At 39.2% G+C, this 25,986-nt stretch overlaps 1 protein-coding gene across 2 annotated transcripts in view; it reads right to left on the bottom strand.

Annotated features, from left to right (window-relative positions):
- LOC124148417 (E3 ubiquitin-protein ligase RNF31-like) overlaps positions 1-25,986 on the bottom strand; it is a 265,524-nt gene that overhangs the window by 158,514 nt on the left and 81,024 nt on the right. For both annotated transcript variants that reach the window (XM_048398840.1, XM_046519497.2), the window contains 2 exons: positions 25,708-25,912; positions 4,845-4,935 (listed from right to left, as the gene is read on the bottom strand). In XM_048398840.1, the coding sequence (XP_048254797.1) occupies positions 4,845-4,935; positions 25,708-25,912 (296 nt within the window). The remainder of the gene's footprint in view (positions 1-4,844; positions 4,936-25,707; positions 25,913-25,986) is intronic.

Raw genomic sequence — 25,986 nt, 5'->3', positions numbered from 1 at the left:
TGTTTTTTAAATTTGATTGGTTTGTTGTTTAGTTGGAGGTTTAGAGAGGCGGATTGCATATTTTTGTGTTTAAATACTATTCCTGTGGTTTTTTCTGAGTTTAGGGAGAAGCCCCATTTGTCAGCCCATTTTTGTATTTTATTTAGAGATTTTTGTAGTAAGTTTTGGGCCATTTTAATGCTTTTAGTGCGGATCCAGAGGGCTCCATCATCCGCGATACTTAGGGGGATAGTCCCTCGAATAGATCGTTAATCATAACATTGAAGAGTGTGGGGCTGAGGATGCTGCCCTGGGGAGTGCGATTTTCTAGGGGACATTGGTCCGATAGCGTTTGGTCTATGCCTAAGGTGAAACTTTGGATGCAGTTAATTATTTGACCTTTAAGACCTATTTTTTGTAGTTTTTGTATTAGCCCGTTATGCCAAACCATGTCGAATGCTTTGGAGAAGTCTAGAAAGATGCCTGTAGTATATTGTTTGTTAAGTTGGCCTGTTTTAATGTCCTGCTCTAGTCGGGCGAGGTTATCTAAGGTTCAGCGTCCAGGAGGTAAAACTGCTTTGGTCTGGATTTATTATGTTGTTTTGTTCTAAGTAGTGTTGTAGCCTGTTTTTTTGCCGTTGATTCCATTACTTTGCATAAGTTAGAGGTTAGGGAGATTGGTCTGTATGAATTAGCCTGGTCAGCTGGTTTATTGGGTTTTGGGATTGGTATGATCAGGGCTTGTTTCCAAGGTGATGGGACCTGTCCGTTTAGATATACATGTATGAGGTTATAGAGTTTTAGAAGAGTTTGGAGTAGTTTGGTTTTGGGACGCACGAATACAGTGTTAGCGTTAGGCGTGATTCCCCTGCACCCTTTCGAGTTGAGTTGATTGGTTCAACTGTGTCATATGGCCCTGTGACGCAGGTATAGCATTATGCAGATGGCTGTTTCAATGAATGCTCGTTCCACCGGTGATGAACAGGTCTGGTTGTTGATGAAATATAGTGATAGCTAAATAGACAGATTTTTTCATTCACGCACCAATTGTCTTTAAATGTAATATCCAGTTATGTATGACTGTTTAATAATCTCATACCAGCTTTGACTGGAGTGGGTCCAATTGTTTTTCAGATACGTAGTAAACATCGGTACCTTAAATTACCTTCCAGACTATAGTATCACTGCCTTTGGAAGTGTAGGCAGAACATATACACAAAGAAAAAAGTTAAGTACACCCCTATTTCTGAACCATGACAAATTGGCATAAACCAATGTCATCGGATAGAACAAACATTTGACAACAAATAATAAAGATATTGGTGAGTTGTGATTGAAATTTACTGACAAAAACATCATGGTAACAAAGGTACTGTATTTGACCTAAGACAATACCTAAAAAAGTATGGAGCTGCAGGATTAAATAAACGAGTTACGTTTGATGTTTCCTGTGAAAATGTTCCTTAAAGTCTCTACTTGACATGACATGTGAAACATATCAGTAGTGGGTATAACTGCCACATGCCCGGATGACGCATTCCACCCTATGTCTCATGCCTCCAGTCAGATGTTGGATCTGTTGATGGGTCAACAACAACCACTCCTGATGCAATGCTGCTTCCAATTGGCGTAAATCTTGTACAGGAGGATCTCCTGCCTGTATGCGCCGCCCCAGAATATCCCAAACATGTTCAAGGGGGTTCACATCTGGGCTCATTGCTGGCCAGGGTAGAATCGTTATTGCATTGGCCCTCATGTAATCCATGACTGCATGCGAACGATGAGGCCTGGCATTGTCATCCATGTACTGAGGTCGAGTATGAAGAGGGTGGTTGTCAAAATGAGGAACAACGACTGGCCCCCAAACGTCCAAGATGTACTGATCCCTGTTAAGTTGCCCTTTATGGTGACCAAATCCAACCTGCAATCATGAGAGATACACCCCGAAACCATTACCATGCCCGCGTCGTATGCAACAGTTGATTTAATGTTCCTGGGGGTGTAGGGCGTGCTCCGGTGCCTCCAAACTCTTGTTCTTCCATCAGTGACGTGGAGCAGAAAGTGATTTTCGTCTGACCAATGGATCCGCCTCCAAGTTCTCAGATTCCAGTTCTGTCGTGCCATACACCATTCTAAACGAGCAGCTTTGTGGTGATATCTCAATAAGGGACACTTTATGACACGTCTAGACCTCAGTCCTGCTGCTTTCAGCCAGTTCCTGACGGTTCTGGTGCTGAAACGACGATTGGGCAACTGTTTCAGACGAGTAGTTGTTAAAAAGGGTTCTCGGCGTATGAGACAAAGAAGGTCCCTGTCTTCGTGATATGTCTTCACAGGAGGTGCTCCGGATCTGGGACGGTCCTGCACATCACTGGTCTGAGCATGTTTCTCGACTAAACAGCTTACGACAGTGTGATGATACCCCAAATTCAAACCACATTCCTGCATTTTGCATGCCGATTATTTGCCATCTTGTGGCGTTTGATAATCGCCTTTGTGCCATGGTCACACAATGTCATGGAATAACTGTTTCAAACCGAGCTTAAGAAAGCAATTTTAACATTTGTATGTACTGCTTTTGGGGATACTTGAGGGTAGCATGCTGCACGGGCATACCATGTCTGGCATGTGAGTTTTCGTCATCCATGACTGATTACATCATCTCGAGAAAACATAATTCTTCCCGTAATTATATCTTTCATGACTGTTACAAATATTGGGACCAAACAATAATGAAATATATTTGGGTGTGCTTTACTTTTTTCTTTGTGTATACAATCTTTGTAGACCTAATTTTTGTCTTATTGATTAGTATGTCTGGGAGAAGACTTCTTGTTACCTTTGGCTAGTATTTATCTAAAAGCTTTAAGTCTATTAAATTATGTAGACATAACTTTTGTCTTATTGAATAGTATGTCTAGGAGACAGGGTCTTGTTACCTGAGGCTGGCATCTATCTGAAAACTATAACTGAAACTACTGATATTTTGTATAGGTATTTTACCTTGATTAATGTATTACTTGCCAAACTATAATTATATGAAATTTTGTATAAATGTTACACCATGATAACTCATAAAAGCACTTGTTGTGGATCTAATTATTATATGAAAACTTAGTATAAATGTCATATCATGATAAATGGAAAGTGTTCTCTTTACCTATGGTGATAATTCCACAGCTGCTCAATGTTATGTTGAGGTTGTGACCTTGATATAGAGTGACCACCATGGCTCTGTTTGTTTATACTCTTAGCACCCTGTGTAGCGGTTGACATCTGTATTACCCTCCCAGTGTTCGGGAGCTCCACCGTTAAGAGTTGTCATTTCCATCGATATGTCTACATTCCAGTTGCTTCTAGGTAGAGTACCTTCTGGAACACCTACTGTGCCCAGAGACCATATAATAGAGGGACGGCCCTCTAGCCTATGAGGGAAACCATCAGTGCTACGGCTTGTACTGCGCAGCCTGTCCGGAAGCGAGCAGAAACGCGTTCACTGCAGTCATTGTTGTCGCCTTTTTTTCCCATGCAAAAGATATATTTCACAATACATATTTACACTCATGTATTTCTTAACATTGTTAACATTACAACTGAGATTTGTTGGTGCCCTAAAGCATGTCGTTGTCACTGTATTTGATGACTGTGATCACGCTTTGTCTTTGTCCGAGAGAACAAAATGGCGCAAATGTAAAATCGGCAAAAGTGCAGATGTTGATTTTCAATAATGGCCTCTAATTCGCAATGAAAGTCCTTGGTTACCAAAGTGTATAAAAAGGAGTTATGTTAAAAATTGGCTTGGTGCCATCAACAAATTTAGGGCGGGTGCGAAATTTCAGATTTTGACTCCAAAAATGGGACTAAATCTGAATTTTCCCGAAATAATTACACCTAAACAACTTATCTTATCTTATGTTAAGTAAAACAATTATTGATAACTTCCTGAATTCCAATTGTTCAATGAACAGAATTATTCAAAGCTCTGGCGTGAGACAATATTAAATTAGATCTTACCAAAGATTGTCCATTTTATGATCTTAGGCACATGTCGGCGCACTTACATGTGAGCCGTCTAGACGACTGTCTGTTTTATAATTAAATGGCAGCTGCCATCCAGCCGAATACTTAATCTTGAGACCTATTATTGTTTTGTCGAGTCAAGTGCAGGTCTCTCTCTCACCTTAGGGAGAATGCGACTGTAAAAGCCCCTCGCTAGACAGACAAGTAGTGAATGTTTGAGATAAGTTTATTATTTATTATATATAGTTTAAACTCATTAGATAATTCATAGTCTTTTTATTGTTCAAATTACTAATAAAACATATTTTAACTTGTTCCTTCTAAACATACTTCCAAACAATTCCAAAACATTCCAAGTCATTCCAAACATTTCCTGTGTTGGAAATATGTTTAGAAATGTTGCCAATCCAATTTTGGATTTTCTGTAAAGATCGATCCTTCCAAGCTTTGGAAAAGTTTGAATGAGCGATCTTTCCAAAGCAATCCAACGTTCATTCCAAATTGGAATGGACGCTCCTTGGTCTTGTGAGTAAACTGGGTTTTTGCTGTACACTGACACTTTAATAAGGTCACATTTGTATTTCTCATGACAGAACATTCAAAACAGGTGGGGACAAATACCAGCCATTGTGTACGAAACATAAAACAAAACCAAATGCATGAATAAAGGGGGGTTATGACTGAGTAGACTGAAGAGTTAAGGCAAAATCTTTTCTTTGGTTTTGATGACCAAGACAAGTCTAGCAGGAGCTCTAAAAGGTAATAGTAAATATCATGGAAGCTTTTGGTGCGAGGCACTAGCTCAAGACAATGGGCTGTTAACGTATATATATACTAAAAAATACCTTATCAGTTGCAGATGAGGCCAAATCTGATTTGTTGCGACCTGGCTGAACAGCATTATAGGTTGGACTTGGGATTCGACTGTGTGTAGGTCTGAAACAAAAAGACCAACTAGAGCCACAACACAGGGGTGGTGAACAGGACTAAACAAACATTCAGAATGTTCAGATAGAAACAGTTTGACTGTAGCCCTGGCAAAACTATTTTATAATGACGATTCAACACAAAACTTGCAACAATGATTTAATACCTGAGACACATTCAATATAATACATACCTAACAAAGTTTTGCGTAAGGGGATTCTCACTGCAAATTATACACATGTGACTAGAAAAGCTATTGGTACATGTACATGACTGATGCTCAGTTGGGATCAATTGTCGAGAGTGCAATCTCATTAAAATTAGATCTTAGTTCTCGCTACTGCTAAACAAAGATCTGAGGACACCCTATTACGGGTCACGTCAGACCGACCTTTTACGACCTATGTCCGACCAATGGAATGATTGACAAGAAGTAGACATTAGCCAATCAGAAAACAGCTTTCTCATGCTTTACGTCTCTAATGTCTAATTGGCGACTACGCTTCAAAACATATTTTGACAAATTCTCGATTAAAAAATTGAAACCTGAACAAAACATTCTGGGATGGCTAATAGAAGGTCTAGTTTGTATGGATTCAGTTGTAAAGCCTGTAACTATCGTTCGGATTAACCCCTGTTAAAGTTTTCGAGGCTGCATGTTTAGGAATCACATTCCGACTGTCACTTTCATGATCTGGTAAGCGACACTCTGATTGGTCGGATGAAAGGTCGTTCTGACGTGACCCCTACTGGGATGTCCTCAGATCTTTGTTGAGCGGTAGAGAGTACAAAGATCTGATTTTAATAAGATTGGTTGGGAGTGAGACATAGAATACAAACAGGTTTCAACAATTAACTACACATCTATTATTCTACACTACAGATAGAACACATTGGATGATAAATACCATGGAGGTCAAGCCTAACCTGTGTTTTTACAACAGGCATCCTAATGACTGCAGGGGTAAATATACCCAAAATCAAAGTAAACAATTGACTGCATGAGTATCCTGCCTGGATATCCTGCTTGACGTTCACGTTTGCTTCTTATGGGTTTTAGGAACCATACTGACTTACCCCGGAGAGAAACTGGAACACTTGATTATTACTAATTGCTCGTACATATGGGAGCAAAATTGCTTGTCATTGTTTACGAAACAGGTACAAGATGGCTGATATTGAAGGGCTGCTGCGCATGCTCGTACCTAGGCATGCTGGGAAGTTGCGTTATCAAAGTTATTATAAATAGCATCGCGCATGATACATGTATGCATTACTGAAGTTTGACTTACTATAGATTCTTATAATAATATTAATACATAACCGGGTGGTTTGTGTTACACTTATCTGGTATTTAACTGCAAGAAGATTGTATTCTGGCTAATAATGTTTACTTTATATTTACCTAATAATGAAGCCATAAATTATGATTAATGCATGCTAATATCAAACAATGTTGGAATTAATCCCAACATTAAAATATACTTGTATGCTATATTTTGAACTCGGAAGATATGAGAAAATAACGACACAGCAGTTTAACTTATCATTATAAACTCACTCAATATACATTGAGCAACAATTAGATACATGTATGAAACGATCAGATCATGCGTACACTTACTTTACAAGACAATTACACAAACCTCATTATTAATATCTAACATATTTTATATTTAATATTTATCCTGCATTATATATTATATATAATGCAGGATAAATATTAAATATAAAATATGTTAGATATTAATAATGAGGTTTGTGTAATTGTCTTGTAAAGTAAGTGTACGCATGATCTGATTCCCTTCCGCATTCCCTTCTATTTCCTGAGAAAACATGACTGGAAACGTCATCTCTTAAGAGAAAACCTGCTCCTGAACACAGTTGAAAATGTACACCCAAACACATCCTGCCCTCAACGAACCTTCCAGCATACAAGTCACTCTTCTGTTAGAGAAAGCAGCAATGTCCACGGGCCATCCCGGGTGGGCCCATTCGTCATGTAATGCAGCATAAAAAGTATTAAATGTAAAATATATTACATATCAATAAATTTTGACCTTATCCTGCATTTTATCTGACGGTCGGAGAAGGGCGTACCTTCAGTGTAGACTGGTTATCCGAGCCTTGAGTGTGGGTAGGTGTAGTAGCATCAGGCAAGTTTCTTTGCCCACCAACAGCTACTGCAATCTGCAAGCAGTTGGAAACTGCAACAGTACCCTCAAGTGCTGGGTATACTGCGAAGGATGTTTCCTATGGGAACTCACATGAGTCGTATTACGGCCAAATAGCATCAGTGCAGTGGATGTAATGAGAGGTTTAAATGATCATACTTCCAAGTTTCACAGACAAAAATGATTATGTTGGCTAGACAACATCATGAATGTCATAACCATTTTGTCCCCTGGACACTCCTCAAGAGGGGGAGGCTCAGGTGGTAGTCTCCGGGTTACACTAGCAGCGTCATTTAGGGTTGGCAATCTGCTGTGCCAATGGCCAAAAACTATGGAACCCACAGCGTTTTCAACAGCTTTATCACTAAAATAATGACTGGCAAACACAGTGTTTATTCTCCTAAAAGATCCCTCCAAAATATCTGCGATTGTACAGTTGCCATGGAGAACCAAAATGGAGGCGATTGCCTGGATCTTGTAAGGGTTGCTGGCCTGAGGATGCTGTAAACTCAATGCATCATAGGCTAGTATTATAGTAGATCGAAGCCAAAAGGTGATGGTCTTCCTCTTGACCTCGGCCTTGCTGTGATGCTTTGTAGGATGAAACAGTCTCTTCTGGCTTAGATTGCGTGTGGTCGAGGTCAATTTGTAAAGCTCAGTTCATCTTCCAATCCCTCAATTGAAGGTCCCTCAGGTTGACCTGGTAGCTGGTTCTTGGCAATGAAATCCCAGCAAACCACAAAGTGGACTGCGCCGCATCAGGCTTGGTCAAAATGGACTTTGGTGACATCCATGGCATGGATTTTTCCAACCCATGCCGCTGTCACCAGTGCCAACAGAATAAGAGTTTTCCTGGTGAGGCTCTCTTTGATGCCTTTTAAAACAGTTCATATGGCTGCTGATGCAAGTGCTGTAGCACAATGTTCAGATCCCAGTTACCGCCTGTGCTGCCCGCAGAGATTAACTTTTCTTCTTTAAAGCTGCCTGTAAACAGTCCAAACATGCAGGAAGAACATGTTTGGCCATGTGTGTGGCTGTAGACAGTACGGTTGAAGTAGTAATCGCTGCGAATCTAGTAGCCATAGAGGTTAGCACTCGGCTAGCTGTAGAACATTGTAATGTCACCTCTTTGGAAATAGGAATGACTTGTCCATTGAACAAACTAGGTGCTGTCCATAGCTGCCTCACTTGGTGCTTGGTGAATTCAGCATCCCCTGTCTCTGCAGTAAAGCAGTGAACACGAAGACTTGCGTCCCCATATTCTTCAACTGAGTCGCTTGTATGAGTGCTCTGTGTAATTCTATATTGATCGGCATTATCTGCTAATCCTGCACATTGTAAGAGGTGGGATTATCTTCTTCTTCATAATCTGGGCAGAAGTACTGTTCTGAATAAGTAGAACAGCGAGGGGTCGGAAGATCTAAAAGATGAAGTAGATGGTCAAACATCATGATGATCAAGACATAACCTGTCAGGTGTAGTAGGCGGGTGATGCGCAGTGCGCCTCCCGGTTGGGCAATTCTGCAGCTCCGAACACCTGCCCAGCATAGATCGCCTGTCCAAGGCCGAGCGCCTCTCCAGCTCTGAGTGCCTGTCAGACATGGAGAATGGGCGCCTTGCTTGATGACATGGTGTTGAACGTCTTGCATCTGGTGTATTAGGTGCAGAGTTCTTGCTGGTGTGTTAGGCACCAGGCGCCCTCTACTAACTGGAAAACAATTTCTCCGCTGACACTGGGAATCAAAGGATGGGTCTCATGATCAATGGGCAGATATCGCCTGGCGAGATGTGTCACAGCCACGCTCTTCCAATTAAGACATCAGCTGAGATGATAGTCTGTAACACCTCTAGGGGGAGGGGTCCTGAGTCCATATGTATGTAAGAATACCAGTAGTATAGGTAATGGTGATTCTGCCGCAACCCCACTGGAGCCAGATTTATATACCTATACCACCACTACAGGTGGCATTTTTTATGTGTAAATGACTATGCGATTCAACGATAGTCATGATGTTAAGTTAAATTGACTCTAGCTCACCACCACCTGGAGTCAATCAATGATACCATTAGTACCAAAACGAAGATGAGACTAAACTAAATTGTAATGAAAATATTCTCTATTATTTTTACTAATACGCGTACCATTATTTTGAACGAAGTGATATTCAACATTTTTACTAAGTTCTTCGTTCATTTTACTACGAGACCAGACTATATACTCTTCTTGGTAATTGGAAAGAAACAATTGATGACCGTATTTCGTTGGTTTGACATCACTGATATAATATATACCTTGTGGTAATTCTCTCTATTTGATAATTTTGTCCCTGAACATAAATGTTTTGATAGCTTTTTCGAGTTCTTCCTTTGTTGGTTTGTAATTCTCCATTATTATGTACTTATGTAAGCATTCTTCTAAATGTGATCTAACGATAGTAAGCAATCTATTTTTAATCTCCAACCAGTTCTTTGGTTTTGGCACGGAATAATTGACGAGCTTGTTGTCTCCCCTGTTCTATGAACTTTTTTTTCTCATCTTCGCTAATACCACTGGTCTTACGAGAATTGGATCGAATCTCCTGCTTCATTACGTTGTATTTGGTGAGTTCCGACAGCACTAAACGAAACTCCTCCTCGGATATCTTACAATCAGCCATTGCTGTTGAAATATGATCCTCAATGCTGTTCAACTTTGCTTCGGCGAGTATCCGAATATTATCGTGTTTTAATGCTTTCTTTTACAACTTACGAGAAATGAATTTTATCGTTATTCCTGCCAGTCCTGAGACTCCGGCAGCTATTTCCATACCAAGTACGATAGGCGCGGCGATTATAGTTGATAATAAACCAACACCGTCTACACAGAGTCCCATGCCAGCTGTTACAAGTGCGATGTCAACTCTGTCGAGAGCATTCACGGCTCTGCGATACTTTTTATACAATCTAGGTCTAAACTCCTCTCCTTTTCTATTTGATGTTTTATGTCACTTATTTGATGTAATCGAAATCCATCAACAGTATCCATCTTTTCAAATGCCTCATCGAGCGCTGGATATAAACTCATAGTGTATATTACGATCATATAATAGTCTTTAATTGATCTTGCTTAAATGTTTTGAGAGTATACATCAACCTTATCAAATGAATATTATACGGCAAGAATATCTTAGTAAGAGAAATGCTGTCACTTTTAATAATTTGTACCCCCTCAAGGGTTGCAACGGGTGATGCTCCAATATGAATAATACTACAATGTCAACGCTCATGTTTCTTGAGCCATTTAATCGATAGACCTGGTAATATATTGAAGGCATCTACCGGTACTTCTCCGAACAAGACTTCAATAATAAGCATAGAAAGATTAGGTATTGCACACAAGTTCTGTTTAATATCATTGAATTCAGTAACCAAATTTAAACTAACATTTTTTACTGCTGGACGACTATATTACATATGACCTGGGTTTTCTGGCAGGGGAAAGATTAACACACTTTTTCGTTTTGATGGGATATAAGCCCCGAGTACGATCCCACTATTTATTATCTTGTTTAAATTATGTGCCTTACCCATCATCACATACGGTGGGGTAATGACGATATTCAGTAGCCACTCGTTGTTTGCTTCGACCATAGTCCATTTATTATCATCGTTGTAAGATTGTACGAAGTGGTTTTTTTAAGGAGTCTACTAACAACTTCGACATCGCTTAAATCTCCTAGATTACCTGTGAATGTAACTTCTTTCCGCTTGTATACATTATCTTGTAAGTGTAAAGTGTATAACTTACCATCCGTACCGGATTTACCGAATCCTTCTGTGTCTCCGAGATTGGAATTACATTGTCTGAGCGTTCCTGGGCCTGATGCATCAACCATTAATTATAATATGGAGTGTTACACTTAAGTATCCTACATGTACAGGTTGGTGTTTTACATCTAATACAGAAATTTTGAGGTCTGAAATAATACCACGCTTTAATTTTTTATATTGTAATGATGAGAAAGAGTCTGTTCTACCGCTATTGTATTTTTCATCTGTCACTGGAACAGATCTGAGCAGAGTTGAATGACTTTCTAGTTGAATATTATCCGTCGTGCTTATTTGATCAAGATGGATGCACAACTCTTTATAGGGAACTAAATCGGGTAATTTATCTCCCTGTGATGTTACACCGACAAATGTTATTGCTCCTCTCCATCCAAGTGTAACTGCTAAGTTCTCGAAAAGCTGTACATCCTTTTCTCCAACGTTCAAAATCAGCATCCCATTCGACTCATTTTGTGTGAGACTTGCTCCATGTGTGAGGCTTAAAAATTTCATCATTGAGTGAGCATACGCTGTAATACCCATCAGGTATAATGTATTTCTTAGGACCACTCTCTTCAAATGTAACCATCTCATTATTATTTCTCACAGCATTTATATTGGTCCACCGCGGGTAATACGTTACATCGCATAGAGCGACTTCAAGTTGTCCAGCCGAGTTATCGATAGTATTAAGCAGTTGAATAGACTGACCATGCTATTCCAGGGAGTGTAACATACATATTAAATATACAAAGATACTATATCATAACATAAATATGAAATCAACTTACATTACTAATCAGTCGATTTTAGTAAGTGCCTCTGGTGCTGATTTTTTTGTTAAATTCCCTGATATCTTTGAAAAATACAGGTTCACGGCAACTAGCGATAAAATGGTGCACGATTGGTTTCACAATCCAATGCAATTTTGGCAGAATCAGTTAAACTTTGCCATATGGTGTGCCACAACGGGATGTGGTGTATCTCTTTATGCCCAAGGATTTGAACTAAATAAGTCTGTTTTATCATTTCACGTGTACGATCAGATTAGACGTATACTTAAAGAAATTAGTGCTCCATTACCGCAGGATCGAGCATGGAATGCATCAAATAATCCGTACAATAGGTAGGCATTCGAACGTATTCGTCAGGAATTTAATATTTCTACGAAAAAAGATTGGCATATTAAAGGAATTATCCATGGTCTAGGTGTAAAAAACTGTTAAAGAAGTCAGCGATGATTTAGTTAAAAAAACTCATCAACCATTCGATCCATTTAAGTTGTTACAGAAAAACAATCTTTTTGTAAGATTGCATAATCTTATTCATGACTGGGAACTTTCGAGTAACGATTGGAGAGGCTCTCTTATGAGTTTTAAGGGTGGTTTGGCTTATATTGTTACAAAATTTGTACAACTGAACGATACCGCAAACGCTTGGAATGAATTTCTTAATGATAAAACAGAAAATAATTTTACTAACCCAGGAGTTGTAAGAGTTAATGAATCAATAAGAACTTATGTATGGGCAATTCTCGGTGCACAATCGCAAACACGAACGTCCATTATTGGTTCTGGGACGGCACTCGATGCACAAAAACAGTTTGGTGCAAATGTGGAGGATGCTATTAATTCACCAGTTGATATACCATCTTCTATAAAGCGTTATCAAGATGTATTACAGTACGCTCAATCCAACGTAGACTACGTTTATGCGCCGGGACTATACATGTCTCCGAGTAATATGGAACTTAAGATCGGTCAAGTGATAGGCTATAATAATAAAATTGTTATTGCTACCGATCAACAAAAAACAGGTATAAATTCAGATATTAACACCGAATTAATAACACAAACAAACACAGGCGAAACGGGAATAGTCAAGCCACAGATATCTGCTCTACCATCTACTAACGCACAACCACAAGTGCCACCACATATTGCTGTTAAAAATCAACAACATATCGATGAAAAAACAGCGCTTGTAGTGGGTGGAGTCGCGGTCGGTTTACTCATGATTTGGTTAAATAGTCTTTAGCGGATACGTACAACAGCCCTGCAATTGCTACGATCAGTGCCCACAAGTTTTGACTAAGCCAAGTGGTGGTTTTAGCTAATAAATTCAAGAGCCAGGAAACTATACTCCCTATTATACCGGGAGGTGCAGACGCGGCTTTCCCAGCGAGCTTTCCCAGTGCTGAACCTAATGCTTTTAAATGCTTTTTTATCCACTCTTTTATACCATCCGACCTAGGTGGTGTGCAACCTCCTGTACCACAGGTTAACGCAAGAGTCAAAGTCGATATAATAAATCCCAACGCGGTTAAAATACTGGCAACGGTTATTCCCTGTTCTCTGAACAATGTTTCAATTTTATCGGCCAGTGTAGTGTCATCGTTGAGGACTTGATCCATAGTTTCTCAAATTCGACTGATTTGGGAACGAAGTGTCTTTCTATTACTGGAAGCAGCCTCGAGGCGGGCCGATCTTTCGTCTTCTAAGTTACGCAATCTTTCTGCAACGCGACATTTACTGAATTCATCACCCGCCTGTTCAAGTTTTGTTTTCTCATAAGCTATATGCTTGTCGATTTCGGATATCTTGGCTATATTATTGATGAGTTCACCCCGCATTGTTTGCATTGCCTTGTCAAGACCTCGTAATCCCTAATACTGAACTCCGAGGGTGGTACACTGACCGTGGAATTATCGTAGTAGGTATCCAAGATTTCTCCGAGTCCGTCCAAGGCCACCTTCGAGCTTTCTTCCAAATTATCTATGTTACCGAGTTCAGTACGCACAGTCCTAAGAACCACAGTAGTCTTCGCGGAAAGGTTTTCTCGTCGTGAGTAGTCTACAAAACCTAATTCATCACGAACAGTGCTGATGCCGTGTTTAGCAGCTATCGTAGGCAAGCCTAGGGGCTTACGAGTACGAGAATTCATAAGATCAATATCCGGAGCGCCACTCAGTCGCAATATTCCTTTACTATCTAATTCAAACTTTGAATAGTCACGACCAATTGGGGTTTCTTTAAAGGTATCGTAATAATCATTAACGGTTGATTGTAAAAGTTCATCGTTAAGATTCGCAAGTTAAACCCACAACGTAGACTTCGAGATCCATTAGGGGTCAAAGCAATTCGTCAGTCTGTAACTGTAACTAATAACCCTAGTACCATCGATCAGAATCAAACGCTTCTGGTTCGCTTGCCTAATCTCGGCGCACACGATGTGTTAGTTCCGGGAACTGTCCGACTAGCATTTACAATTATTTTGACTTCTGCCGACGTTAACAGGGAGCCCGTTCAGAACATAGGTCGTGCTAAAATCGCGATTAAAATTAGCGGTAATGAGGTTTTGAGTATCGACGATAGCGATGTATACTATTGTTACATGGATCTCTGGAGAACGGATAAAGAGTGGGAAAACTTACAGTACCAAGGTATTTGTAATCGGAACACATTGAGACTGCGTGTAGATGCTTCTAGTGGTGATAGTACCGTCGTAAAAGATCAGGCCGTTGCTGATGCATTAGGTAACCAATTCTATATTCCCCTAGATTTTGAATTACTAGATTTCCACATGCCCTTTTATCAAGCATCCCTAGGCGATAGGTTAGAATACGAACTCACTTTTAATGACTACAGCAGAGTAACCAAAGTCACTGGGGATGAAACGGCTAGCTATTCCATTGACAATATCTCGCTGGAGTATGATATGATAACAGATCCTGAATTAGCCAGACAAATTCGTAACCAGTATACAGGAAGTTTAGCCATTTTGTACGATCGCATGCTTCGAAATCGAAGGATCACCAGGAACCAAAAAGATACAACGTGGAATAACAATCTAAACGTCCCCACGAGGTCGTTAAAGGGTATTTTGATGTTGTTTGAGGACCCCTCCAATGCATTTAAAAGAAATACCGAGAAGTTCTACAATCCCAAGATTACAAAAGTAGCATTGACTATCGAGGGCGTTCCTAATCAACTATATAGTCAAGGAATGCTAACGTATCAACAGTGGGATGAGATTAAAAAACTCCCTTCTATAAAACGAAGCCCAGAAGTTAACGCGGTCGTGAAAGATCTGTCTCTCGGGGGTGTATCGATGGGTGAATACCTCACCATGAAGTACGCGCTATGGCTCGACATGCGAACAATGGACGATGAACAACTACACGATAGTGGGCGGAGAATAGAAAATGCCAGCGAGGGTGTCACTATACAGATAACGAAGCTCCAGGAATTGGCTGGTAAATTAAACATATATTTGTACCTGATTATGGATGCGCAACTTAATATACAGAATGGAAGATTCGTGCAAGCAATCTATTAATAATCTTTTACCTAAAGAACCGCACTGCGCTATCATATGTGGGCAAACGGGTTGTGGAAAAACAGCTTTTATTCTCGATATTTTAGAAAGTCATTATTGGGACGTTTTCGATCATATTATTATTCTGTGCCCGACTATAAGCGTTAATAAAACATACTTATCGAGAGATTGGGCAATGAATGACGACGGGGTACACAGAGTTGATCCGGGCGATTGTTTACAAGACTGTTTACGAGTATGTCACGAAAAATACAAAGGAGAATCAACCCTTTTAGTAATAGACGACTGCAGCGCGAGTAAAGAACTAACCAAAAAGAAAGATATGCTTTCGTATTTAGCATTCTCCGGACGGCATACTCAACATAGCGTTTCGGTACTTACTCAAAAATACAACTCTGTCCTGAAAGATCTTGGAGAGCAGACCAAATGGGTAGCACTGTTTCATTGCAAAGACCGAGATTCATTTGAGGAATGTCTACGCGAAAATGATGTTATTTATACCAAGCTCAAACGAGATAAAGTCAGAAAACTGTTAGCGGCAACGAAGCACTGTAAACTCGTATTAAAAACAGATCAACCAGCTGCTTATGCAATTGCTTAGCAAATTATGGCAACTGCTAAACAAAATTATAGCAAATATAGCAACTGCTAAGCAAAATTATGGCAACTGCTAAGCAAAATAATGGCAACTGCTAAGCAAAATTATAGAAAATGTGGCAAAATTATAGCAAAATGTGGCAAAATTATAGCAAATATAGCAAAAAGGTGGCAAAATGTGGCAAAATTATAGCAAATATAGCAAATATAGCGAAAAAACACGATAAATTGAACATTAGTGGTTAATATGACATAATGTGGTTTGAAATCCTCATTCTTTCGCAACAGTTTATTATTACGGGATGTATTGGATATGCCATATTATATTATGTTAGACTTAAATATCTCCTTAGGTATTACATTATGGAATGCGACGAACTCATCGAACAAATGCTCAAAGAATCTGATCAACATGCAGAAGTAGTTACAGATAAATCTTTAGATAAACATAGAGAAAGACTTTGGTAGCCGGTGGAAAATGTTCCCAATATTTGGGAGAAAATTATACCATCGAAAAAATTGATAACATGACCGACGAAGAAATTTAAAAAAAGTATGCGCGTTACGAGTCTAGACTGGGAGCTACCATGACTAAAACGATAGGGTCGGCTATATTACAACTATACACAGTCGTAGCTAGTACATTTCTCCCTATTCCGGCAGAACATCGCATGTATTTATGCGAATCTCTCGAGAAAGACCCATTCATCGAACACGCTATAAGCTCAGTGAGCTGTGAGTTTTATCATAGATACGGAATGTTTTCAGCTCCACTCACCACAGCTTTAATAACAGCTAGGTATTGTCAATTTAAACATACTTGCCCACTTAATAATAATGGAGACTCTAACAGGTGACACCACAACAGATTGTGAACGAGGAAATAATAACCCCGATTGCAAAATCACAACAGATTGTGTAAATACAATCACAACGAGTGAATGAGGAAATACCACAAAAACAAGCCAGAGTTACTAGGAGGAACCCCCACAAAATAGTGGCAGGAAGGATGGGCGGACTCGCTCGCAAAGCGGAACTAATGAATAATTCAAATATTGATCCGATTAAAACTTGGGCACTAGTAGGAGTTGTTGCTATAGCAGCTGTATGGTTGTTTTATAAGACCAGAGAAGAGAAAACGTCACCCCCGATGTCACAACAACAAGTTCAATTAGAGGTTAGCCCTCATATAATGCTATAAGAAGCATGACTACTCCAGTTACAGACGGTAAAATGTTGGTAAACGCATCCTATCATTCAGCGGTGGTCAGCGGCTTGGCCATTGGCTATGCCCGTATAGCTAAAATGATTACTAAAGCCACACCACCCAAGCTAGATTTTAATGGTTATGATATCGGTATGATGATTCTGGATATTGGATTGGCTATGGCAACAAAAGATATGCTCATCAAACAAGGGCTTATCCCGGAAGACATAATGAAGTAATTAAACATTTGAATATTTTATATTATTGAACATTTGAATATTTTATATTCATATAAACATGGCATCAATTGCGATGATGGTCGGTGGAGCTATTGTTAATGCTCTAGCTTTTTCGGGGAGTAATTTTTTATTTTCTAGTATGAGAGGTTCTGAGCAAAAAAGACATAATAAAGCATTAGAACAACTCGAAGCAGCCCAGTCACAATGGACCCGGCGGAGGATATTAAGATTAGATTTTATTCATGAAGAACTGCGTAAACAAGGACATTCAATTCAAACGTTTAAGGATGTCGAATCTTCCATGCCTTAATACTTCCTCGTTTATGGGAAACTTGACCCAATGCCGAGACCAACTACGCATAAACCATGACCTAGTTAGAGCTGACTTGCTCGCCAGAGTGACTGCTAATCAATAGAGCACCATGACTGCTAATCTATAAATAGCGTTGACTGCTTATGTTAGGCTGGGCATGCATTTAGACAAATGATACTACAAGTGTATATTTATCACAATGGCGAGAGGCAGATCAACATGTAAATTCATACGCATGGGCCGATCACAAATTTGTGGAAAGAGCTGTATGTCGGATTTTTGTGGAATCCACTCCATTGCAATTAGAAAAGGGCACATTAATTATTCGTGTTCTGTATGTGGGATTGGGGTCAAAGGTATTTACTGTTTATGTAAGAGTCACGGTGCTGACAAGAAACGGTTTCAAATTATTTATGAGAGGAAAAAGGCTTACCGAAATGAGATAAAGAGATTGGGTAGAATTCAAACCAGTTAGACATTAGTTCACATGTATTTATATATCACAATGACTTATGTTGTCAGAGAGAAGCTGAATTGATCGATTTACTCGGTTAGGAATACAACAAAGCCCAGACTGTTAGAGAACTCAAAGCTCAAGCAAAAAACAGTGGGCTGAGAGGTTATTCTCGAATGAGAAGAGCTGAATTGATCGCTTTACTAGATAATAATGTTAATAATAAATCAGTTGACGATGTTGATAAAAAACAACAAGAATTAAAACTTGTACCCACATCCGCCGGCATTGGTAAATATCTAAGAGGTTGGAAGATGGATATTAATTCCAACATGGATGTTAACGATATTAAGCCCATCATACGAGCAAAATTAACGAGGAGTAAGATGATTTAAATAGCATAAAATACCAGCTGACGATTAAAATGTCATTGAGTAAAAGTAGCGCAGACGATAGCACTGAATATACCGAACCATATTTCCGAAGCAATCAAGAAGTTATAACCGAATCCGATACTATAAATGCATCATTAGATACATCAATTCAGGGGATACAGGAAACTTTAGAACGCTGGACTAATAGAGGTTCGGGTTGGGGTGTGGATAAAATCGATAGTTTATATTTAGATATAGCAAATTATATGCCCTTTAAAGGTGGATCTTATATAGATTTACCACCGTATTATAAAAAGAAAAAAGCCATAATTAATGTAAAAAATAAATCCGATGACTGTTTAAGAATGATGATAAGATCTGCATTGTTGCCCGTAGATTCTAAAATTGCAAATAGACCTTCTAGCTATCCTCAAAACGATGGGCTCAACCTCGATGGTATAGAAGAACCTACACCAATATCACAAATTGATAAGGTGGAAAAGCAAAATAATTTAGCTGTAAATGTTTTCGGACATTCTTCTAAAGGAATTGTTGTACACAGGATAAGCTCCGCTCCAGAACATATCCCCAGAATCAATTCATTTCTGATAAAAAAATATGGTAAATATCATTATACGTGGATAAAGAGTTTAAGCAGACTATTATGCGATCAAACAAAACATGCAGGAAAGAAATATTTCTGCAAAAGATGCCTTCTTGGGTACAGCAGACAAGATCTATTAGAAGCGCATAAAGAAGACTGTAGAGGTGTTGGACAGACTGCTATCAGGATCGATATGCCTAAAGAGGGGAAAAATATATTAAAATTTGAACATTATTGTAATCAAATGCCAGTACTGTACGTAATTTACGCCGACTTCGAAACGCTTATCAAACCCATGGAAAATACTGAACGCAATAATCAAGATACGTACAAAACTCAAGAACATATTCCTTGTGGGTTTGGATATATAGTTGTAAGGTATGATGGGAAAACAAACCCGCCCGTGATTTACAGAGGTCCCCATGCAGCGGGAAAGTTCCTAGAATATCTACAAAATTAAGAGAGAATAATCAGGGAAAATTTATCGAGTAAAAAAACCAATGTGGATGACGAGGGATGATTGGAGGGCCTATAAGAGGTCAACTAGTTGTCATGTTTGTAATAAACCCCTGAATGGGGATTCCGTAAGAGATCATTGCCACGTCACGGGTAATTATCGGGGAGCCGCGCATAACGAGTGTAACTTGAAACTAAAAATGAAGTATCAAACAATACCCATCCCCGTTGTGTTTCTTCACAACCTTAGAGGATACGATTCTCATCTCATTATGCAAGCTATCTCAAAGACCGATGGCGGCTTAACGTGCATTCCTAATAATATGGAAAAATACATATCATTCTCGTTGACTAAAACTATAACTTATACGGACAAGGATGGGAAAGCCAGAATAAAGCAAAGTAATGGGCTTAGATTCATAGACTCAGTACAGTTTCTGTTATCTTCCCTGGACAATTTAGCTAATGCGAACAATCCCGATGACTTTGCGATAACAAATCAATATACCGATAGGTTAACTCGTCATTTATTGCTGAGAAAAGGTGTATATCCTTACGAATATATGGATGATTGGTCTAAATTCGACGAAACTAAATTACCACCTCTTGAATCATTCTATAGTAACTTAACAGAATCTAAAATAACTCATGCCGATTATGAACACGCTTTGACAGTGTGGGATAAATTAGGTTGTAAGAATTTAGGCGATTATCACGATCTGTACTTAAAAACCGATGTACTGTTATATATCGAGATATTTAGAAAGACATGTTTAAAACAATACGGCTTGGATCCGGCATGGTACTATTCCAGTCCCGGACTATCATGGGATGCATTGTTGAAGAAGACTGGGGTAGAACTCAAACTACTCACAGATTACGATATGCACTTGTTTATTGAGAAAGGATTAAGAGGTGGTATATCGATGGTAGCGAAAAGGTATTCTAAGGCTAACAATATATTAGTGGAAGGATATGATCCGAGTAAACCCGACACGCACATATTATATCTCGACGCTAACAATTTGTACGGATGGGATGAGTCAACCTTTACCCACGGGTGGTTTTGAGTGGGTCGATGAGAATGATATCAATGTGAATGATGTGAATAAAGGGAACATACTAGAAGTTGACGTGGAATATCCAAATTCATTACATAAAGACCATAACAGTTATCCGCTAGCTCCCGAAAGATTAATGGTTAATAAAGATTGGATGTCGGAATATCAACACTCCTTGATTGGTAATACTAGGTTAGCTAACATAGAAAAACTCGTACCAAATTTGATGGATAAGACAAAATATATAGTTCACTACAGAAATCTCCAGTTATATCTATCTAAAGAAAATACACAGAGTTCTAAAGTTTGATCAAAGCCCTTGGATGGAGCCCTATATAAGGTTGAACACAGATTTAAGAAAGATAGCTACCAGCGATTTCGAAAAGAATCTATATAAGCTCATGAATAACTCAGTATTTGGTAAAACTATGGAGAATCTAAGGAAGCGTGTTGATGTTAAATTAGTCAGGTCGAATGAGGAAGAAAGACTCAGGAAACTTATAGCCAGTCCGGCTTTTTACAGAAGCAAGATATTCGATAACGACTTAGCCGCGTTGCATATGCAGAAGAGTAATATAAAATTCAACAGACCGGTGTACGTCGGTATGAGTATTCTCGACTTGTCAAAACACTTAATGTATGACTTTTATTACAACAAACTTAAGAAGCAATACAGCGATAGATGTGAGGTGTTATATACCGACACAGATTCTTTGTTGATGGAAATACAAAGGAGGATGTGTATAAAGATATGGCAGAAAAAATAGATATGTACGACACGAGCGATTACCCAAAAGATAATCCACTGCACAGCGTAGTAAATAAAAAGGTGTTAGGTAAGATGAAGGATGAATGTGCTGGGACTCCTATAGCGGAGTATGTCGGATTAAGACCTAAAATGTATTCTATAAAGAAGTCCGTTAATGGAGAGATAAGAAAAGCTAAGGGTGTTAAAAAGTATGTGGTAAAAAAGCATATCAAACACGAACAGTATAAAGAAGCATTATTCAATGGTAGAACGTTCAAACATGAGATGAACTCTTTAAGAAGTTACAATCATAGGATATATGGATTAAGAATGAACAAGACATCATTATCCCCCTTAGATACAAAGAGATGGATTGATAAGGATGGTACTTATGCTTATGGTTATTTAGGGTGGTAATACTGTATCGTCGGGAACTATGAGCAACTCTTCTTGTACAAATGCCCTGCCCTGTCCATCTTTAAGATAATAAAGAATAGGCTCTCCTTCTTTCGTAACCAATCGACTAATGTTATATGTCTTAAGGGACCAAATCGGATCGGTTGCGCGACGTAGGCCTCCTTCGAGTTCACCTGGCTGGTATAAATATCTTAGGCTTACTCTATCCGGAATTTTTTGTTCTTTGCCTCTCCTCGGTGCTGAAGATTCGGAAGTCACGGATTTCATTTTAATCGCATTGGATGGTTTCTTCCCGATTAATCTCGTTACTTCATTATTCAGCGCTGATACAACAGCTGATAATCGTGTCACCCATTCGGTTGATCTCAATAGCTCGGATTTCATTTCGATCCCATACTGATATCCAAACAAATGTTCCGCTAATGTCCTGTTAAATCTTTCGACGATAGCTTGACTGCGGTGGGCCTCTCTTTCACCACGCCTGATTTCGACATCGTGCTTTGTTAACAGTTTAGTTATTGATCCCATAAACTCGCGACCTGGATCTACTTGAAATAGCTTAGGCCATTTTAGTGGTCCGCGTTTATATATGCGACTCAGTGCATTAGCTACTTCTGTTCAATCTTTCGAGGTTAATGGCTCAGCCTCTTTGTATCGACTAGCCACATCCACTATGGTTAAAGCGTATATATATGTTTCGCGTCTTACCTTATCGTGGGGAAGAAACAAGAGGTCAGCCTGATGGACTTCATTCGTTGTAAAAATATCAAACTTCTTCCTCGGTAAATAACGCGGTGCTGGTAAGTATATTTGCCACATCGCTTGTTTCTTTAACCAATCCTTGGCTACATCTTTAGATACCTTAGCTGCAGTGGCTAATTTTTTTATTGCTCCTATACCTTTCCAATATCCTCGTGGGCTCTGCATGTAAAACAATGTATGAAATCATCATGTCTTGTGGTGTTTTATCGTAAATTCAAATTTTTAGCAAGTTTATCCCCTTTTCACCTGAAGCGATATGATGTTTCTGACTGCACACAATATATATAGAGATTACTACACGAGTGTCTGTCAGATACCATTGATCTTACAACGAGTTGTAAGATCAATGGTATCTGACAGGCACGAGGGCAGTAATCTGTTTCTTACAACCCTAAACATCCTATGTATTGCTTACTACCCATAATAATGTGACCCTACACAAAAAGGTTTCTGCCATATTTGTGGATTATCAAGGCGATGACAAAACAAAGAACACGCTGGATGCCGAGTTAAAAGTTCACACCTCAAAGAAATTACCAAATATGTACAACAATGTTTACCTCTGTATGACATCACTACTGGTGACCGACTTTTACAAAATGGCGTGTTCACTGACAACGGTACGCGGGATTTCTAGATTAGGGTTTTCGTTGATTGAGGGATCGTGTGTACATAAATGTGATACGTAAGTAATCACAAACATTCTGACAATCTGTGTACTGTTATTGGTTTACCATGTTTTCCAATGTAACAAAGAGAATTAGTCAGAAATGCAGATAACTGCCGTCGTCGTTGTGCGTGATTTAGCGTCAGTCATGGCGTCACACAGGACAGAATTTACCACATCATTGTATTAAATGTATATATTTGAAATTCCATAATTAGTGCAACGATACTCTTCCCATGAATATTCTCAAACGTGTGATCTAGCCAATGTATGCAACAATTAGACGAAAGTACCTCTAAAAATGCTACACAGTGTAAAATCTGAATTTTGCTTGTTTGCATTTCAGCAAGTAGAGTTTTCCGAGCACAGTGTTTGTTTCCACACCTAATTTATTTCGAATGATTTCATCTAGATAATTTGCATTGGTGACATTTGTTTCTAAAATGTATGAGGACTTCAGGGATGCATGTAGAGCAGCTGAGTTTGAAATATACCTGATCGAATAGGCGCCTCATAACCGGCATTTTGTAAACACATTCCAATATGGCGGAACGTACACTTCGGCGTTCGTGTATGCGAAATTTCTAAAACATTCTGATCGATTCTAGGCTATCAGCGACGTTTCAAAATTATCATTACTCATTTGATACCCGACATCACTAATATGCTATTTTTTACATTAATTTTTCGAGTAAATATCCGTTATTTAGATTTCTAAACACTCTCTGGTAAATAACGCTGTGATTTGTGATTTGGCAAGCTTTACGATGTGAATTTTATTCGACTTTGAAGTGAGTGTTGAAGAGGAGGGACATTACACTCTAAAAAACGACAACGTTGACATAACAACAGATAATGTAACTGATAATAATAACTAATGAATACAGACAAATAAATACAGACGTAGGTGAACATTCGACTGAAGCACGAGCAACTTATGCATGACTTATACTCAGGAAAGTAGTCCGTCATCATCTGACCTCAGGTCATCACCATGGAGTAGCCAATCACGGGCCTTGAATTCGATCTCACACATATGTTTGATACCAGTTATCTCAAATGGGATTCTCACCCACAGGTGTGTAAGAAATACAAAATAACAATTGTTACCAAACGTGTACTTGAATGGGATGTGCATGTTTTACTCGAGTGAGCACAAAACATAAGACATAGTTTTAAAAATATTATTAATCCTCTGTCAAATTATTCATATTAATGTTAGAAAATTATTGTTTAAATATGCAGTAATTACATGTAACCTTGGATGGGTTAGTTTACATGTATCCATGACTTTACCCACCAAAGATTATTGATATAATTCCGGAGTGAGAACGGAAAAAAAATGGCATATGCTAAATACTGAAAGTAGGTCACCTTTTAGACTGGATTAGTAGGACCGACCTCCCAAACATACATGGGCTGGCTCACAGGTGTTGAGCCAAACCCATTGCAATATGAGAATAACTTGTTGACGGTTAGTATACAGTGCATGTCATGTCCTCTACCTGAGGGGGTCTCTGGGTAAACGGACAGTAGGCCAGGATCCAAACTAATGATACCCATACTGGTGACTGTGGCACTAACGGGTCGTTTCCTGACACTCCAAGCAGCAATGGTAATTACTGTTAGAGGTCTTGTGGAAGTGGTGGGAAACTGCCCCATGCCCTGTCTTTCAATTATGAAAGTGGCCCCACCTATCTATCAAGTGTTAGTCGGCCATGAGAAACTGACTCTGAAAGAGAAAATCGAGCTCCACATCCTATCATAGTGGTGGGTAGACTTTCATCTGTGGAACCAATTGCCACTCTTGACCCAATCCAATGGTGAAGTAACTTCCCATTGGTGGACCGAGGCCAGGTGCTTGTCCAGCATAGCCTGCATGCTTTCCTGCTGATCTTTCATTTACTCTCTCACAAGAAAGTTGAGGTGTGGCATCCGTCTGTGGGAGGATTGAGCTTGTCCTCCTGCTTCCTATGAAGATGCCCACATTCTGGTCTGTGTGTAGTCAGAATCACCACCTTCTTCTTGGCTGCTTCATTCCTTTTTTACATCATCCAGGATTTAGTGACCTTGAGAAAATCATCCCGTGGGAGAGAAGTACACTGGGTGCATCTGGACACCTCTGAACATTGAACATATTGGCACTTTTGGCAGGAAATGTGCCAACACGCCTTACAGTTGGGTGGAGGAGACACCATTCTTGTTCCACACAAAATATTTACACCTATGAAACTAAATACCTCAGGTAAACTAATCCTTGCAAGTAAGAAGCACGATCTAATCTTCTTGTAAACTGAAATTTCAAACATTACAGAGTGAAAACGACCAGCTTTCACACTATGATATTATTTTAATATTCCTTATGTTGACATTAGCACACACAGGAAAGAAGTGAAAGGTTTATGAAGGGAGATACTTTTGGTATCTCAACTGGTTATGGATAGTAGACATTAACAGGATTTCTTTTCATGACATTCTGTTCAGTGTGAATACAGCAGAAGTACAAGATTTCTGGTACTGATGATGTTACAGAGATTTTGCATTCTAAGACTTATGCACTTACCTGGCCTGTATGCCATATGGTCCTTGAATGGTAGCAGAAGCCTGCAAGGGGTTCTCTTTGGACTTTGAAGGCGAGGTGAGATCACGTTGGTGGTTCTGTCGACGTGGATGTTTGTGCCACATGTCATCACATTGCGCACAGAGCAGCTTATAGTCACAACTACTGCACAGTTTTGTTGCTTCTTGAGCTCCACATATGTCACACACTGGAATACATATATATAGGGAATGGTACTTTATAGTCTTTGATTTATATTTAATATGAGGGATGCAACATATA

Source organism: Haliotis rufescens, unplaced genomic scaffold, assembly GCF_023055435.1.
Source record: "Haliotis rufescens isolate VD_foot unplaced genomic scaffold, xgHalRufe1.0.p SCAF_19, whole genome shotgun sequence".
NCBI lineage: Eukaryota > Metazoa > Mollusca > Gastropoda > Lepetellida > Haliotidae > Haliotis > Haliotis rufescens.
The sequence above is the reverse complement of the archived record's forward strand: the minus strand, read 5'-3'. Positions and strand labels throughout refer to the sequence as shown.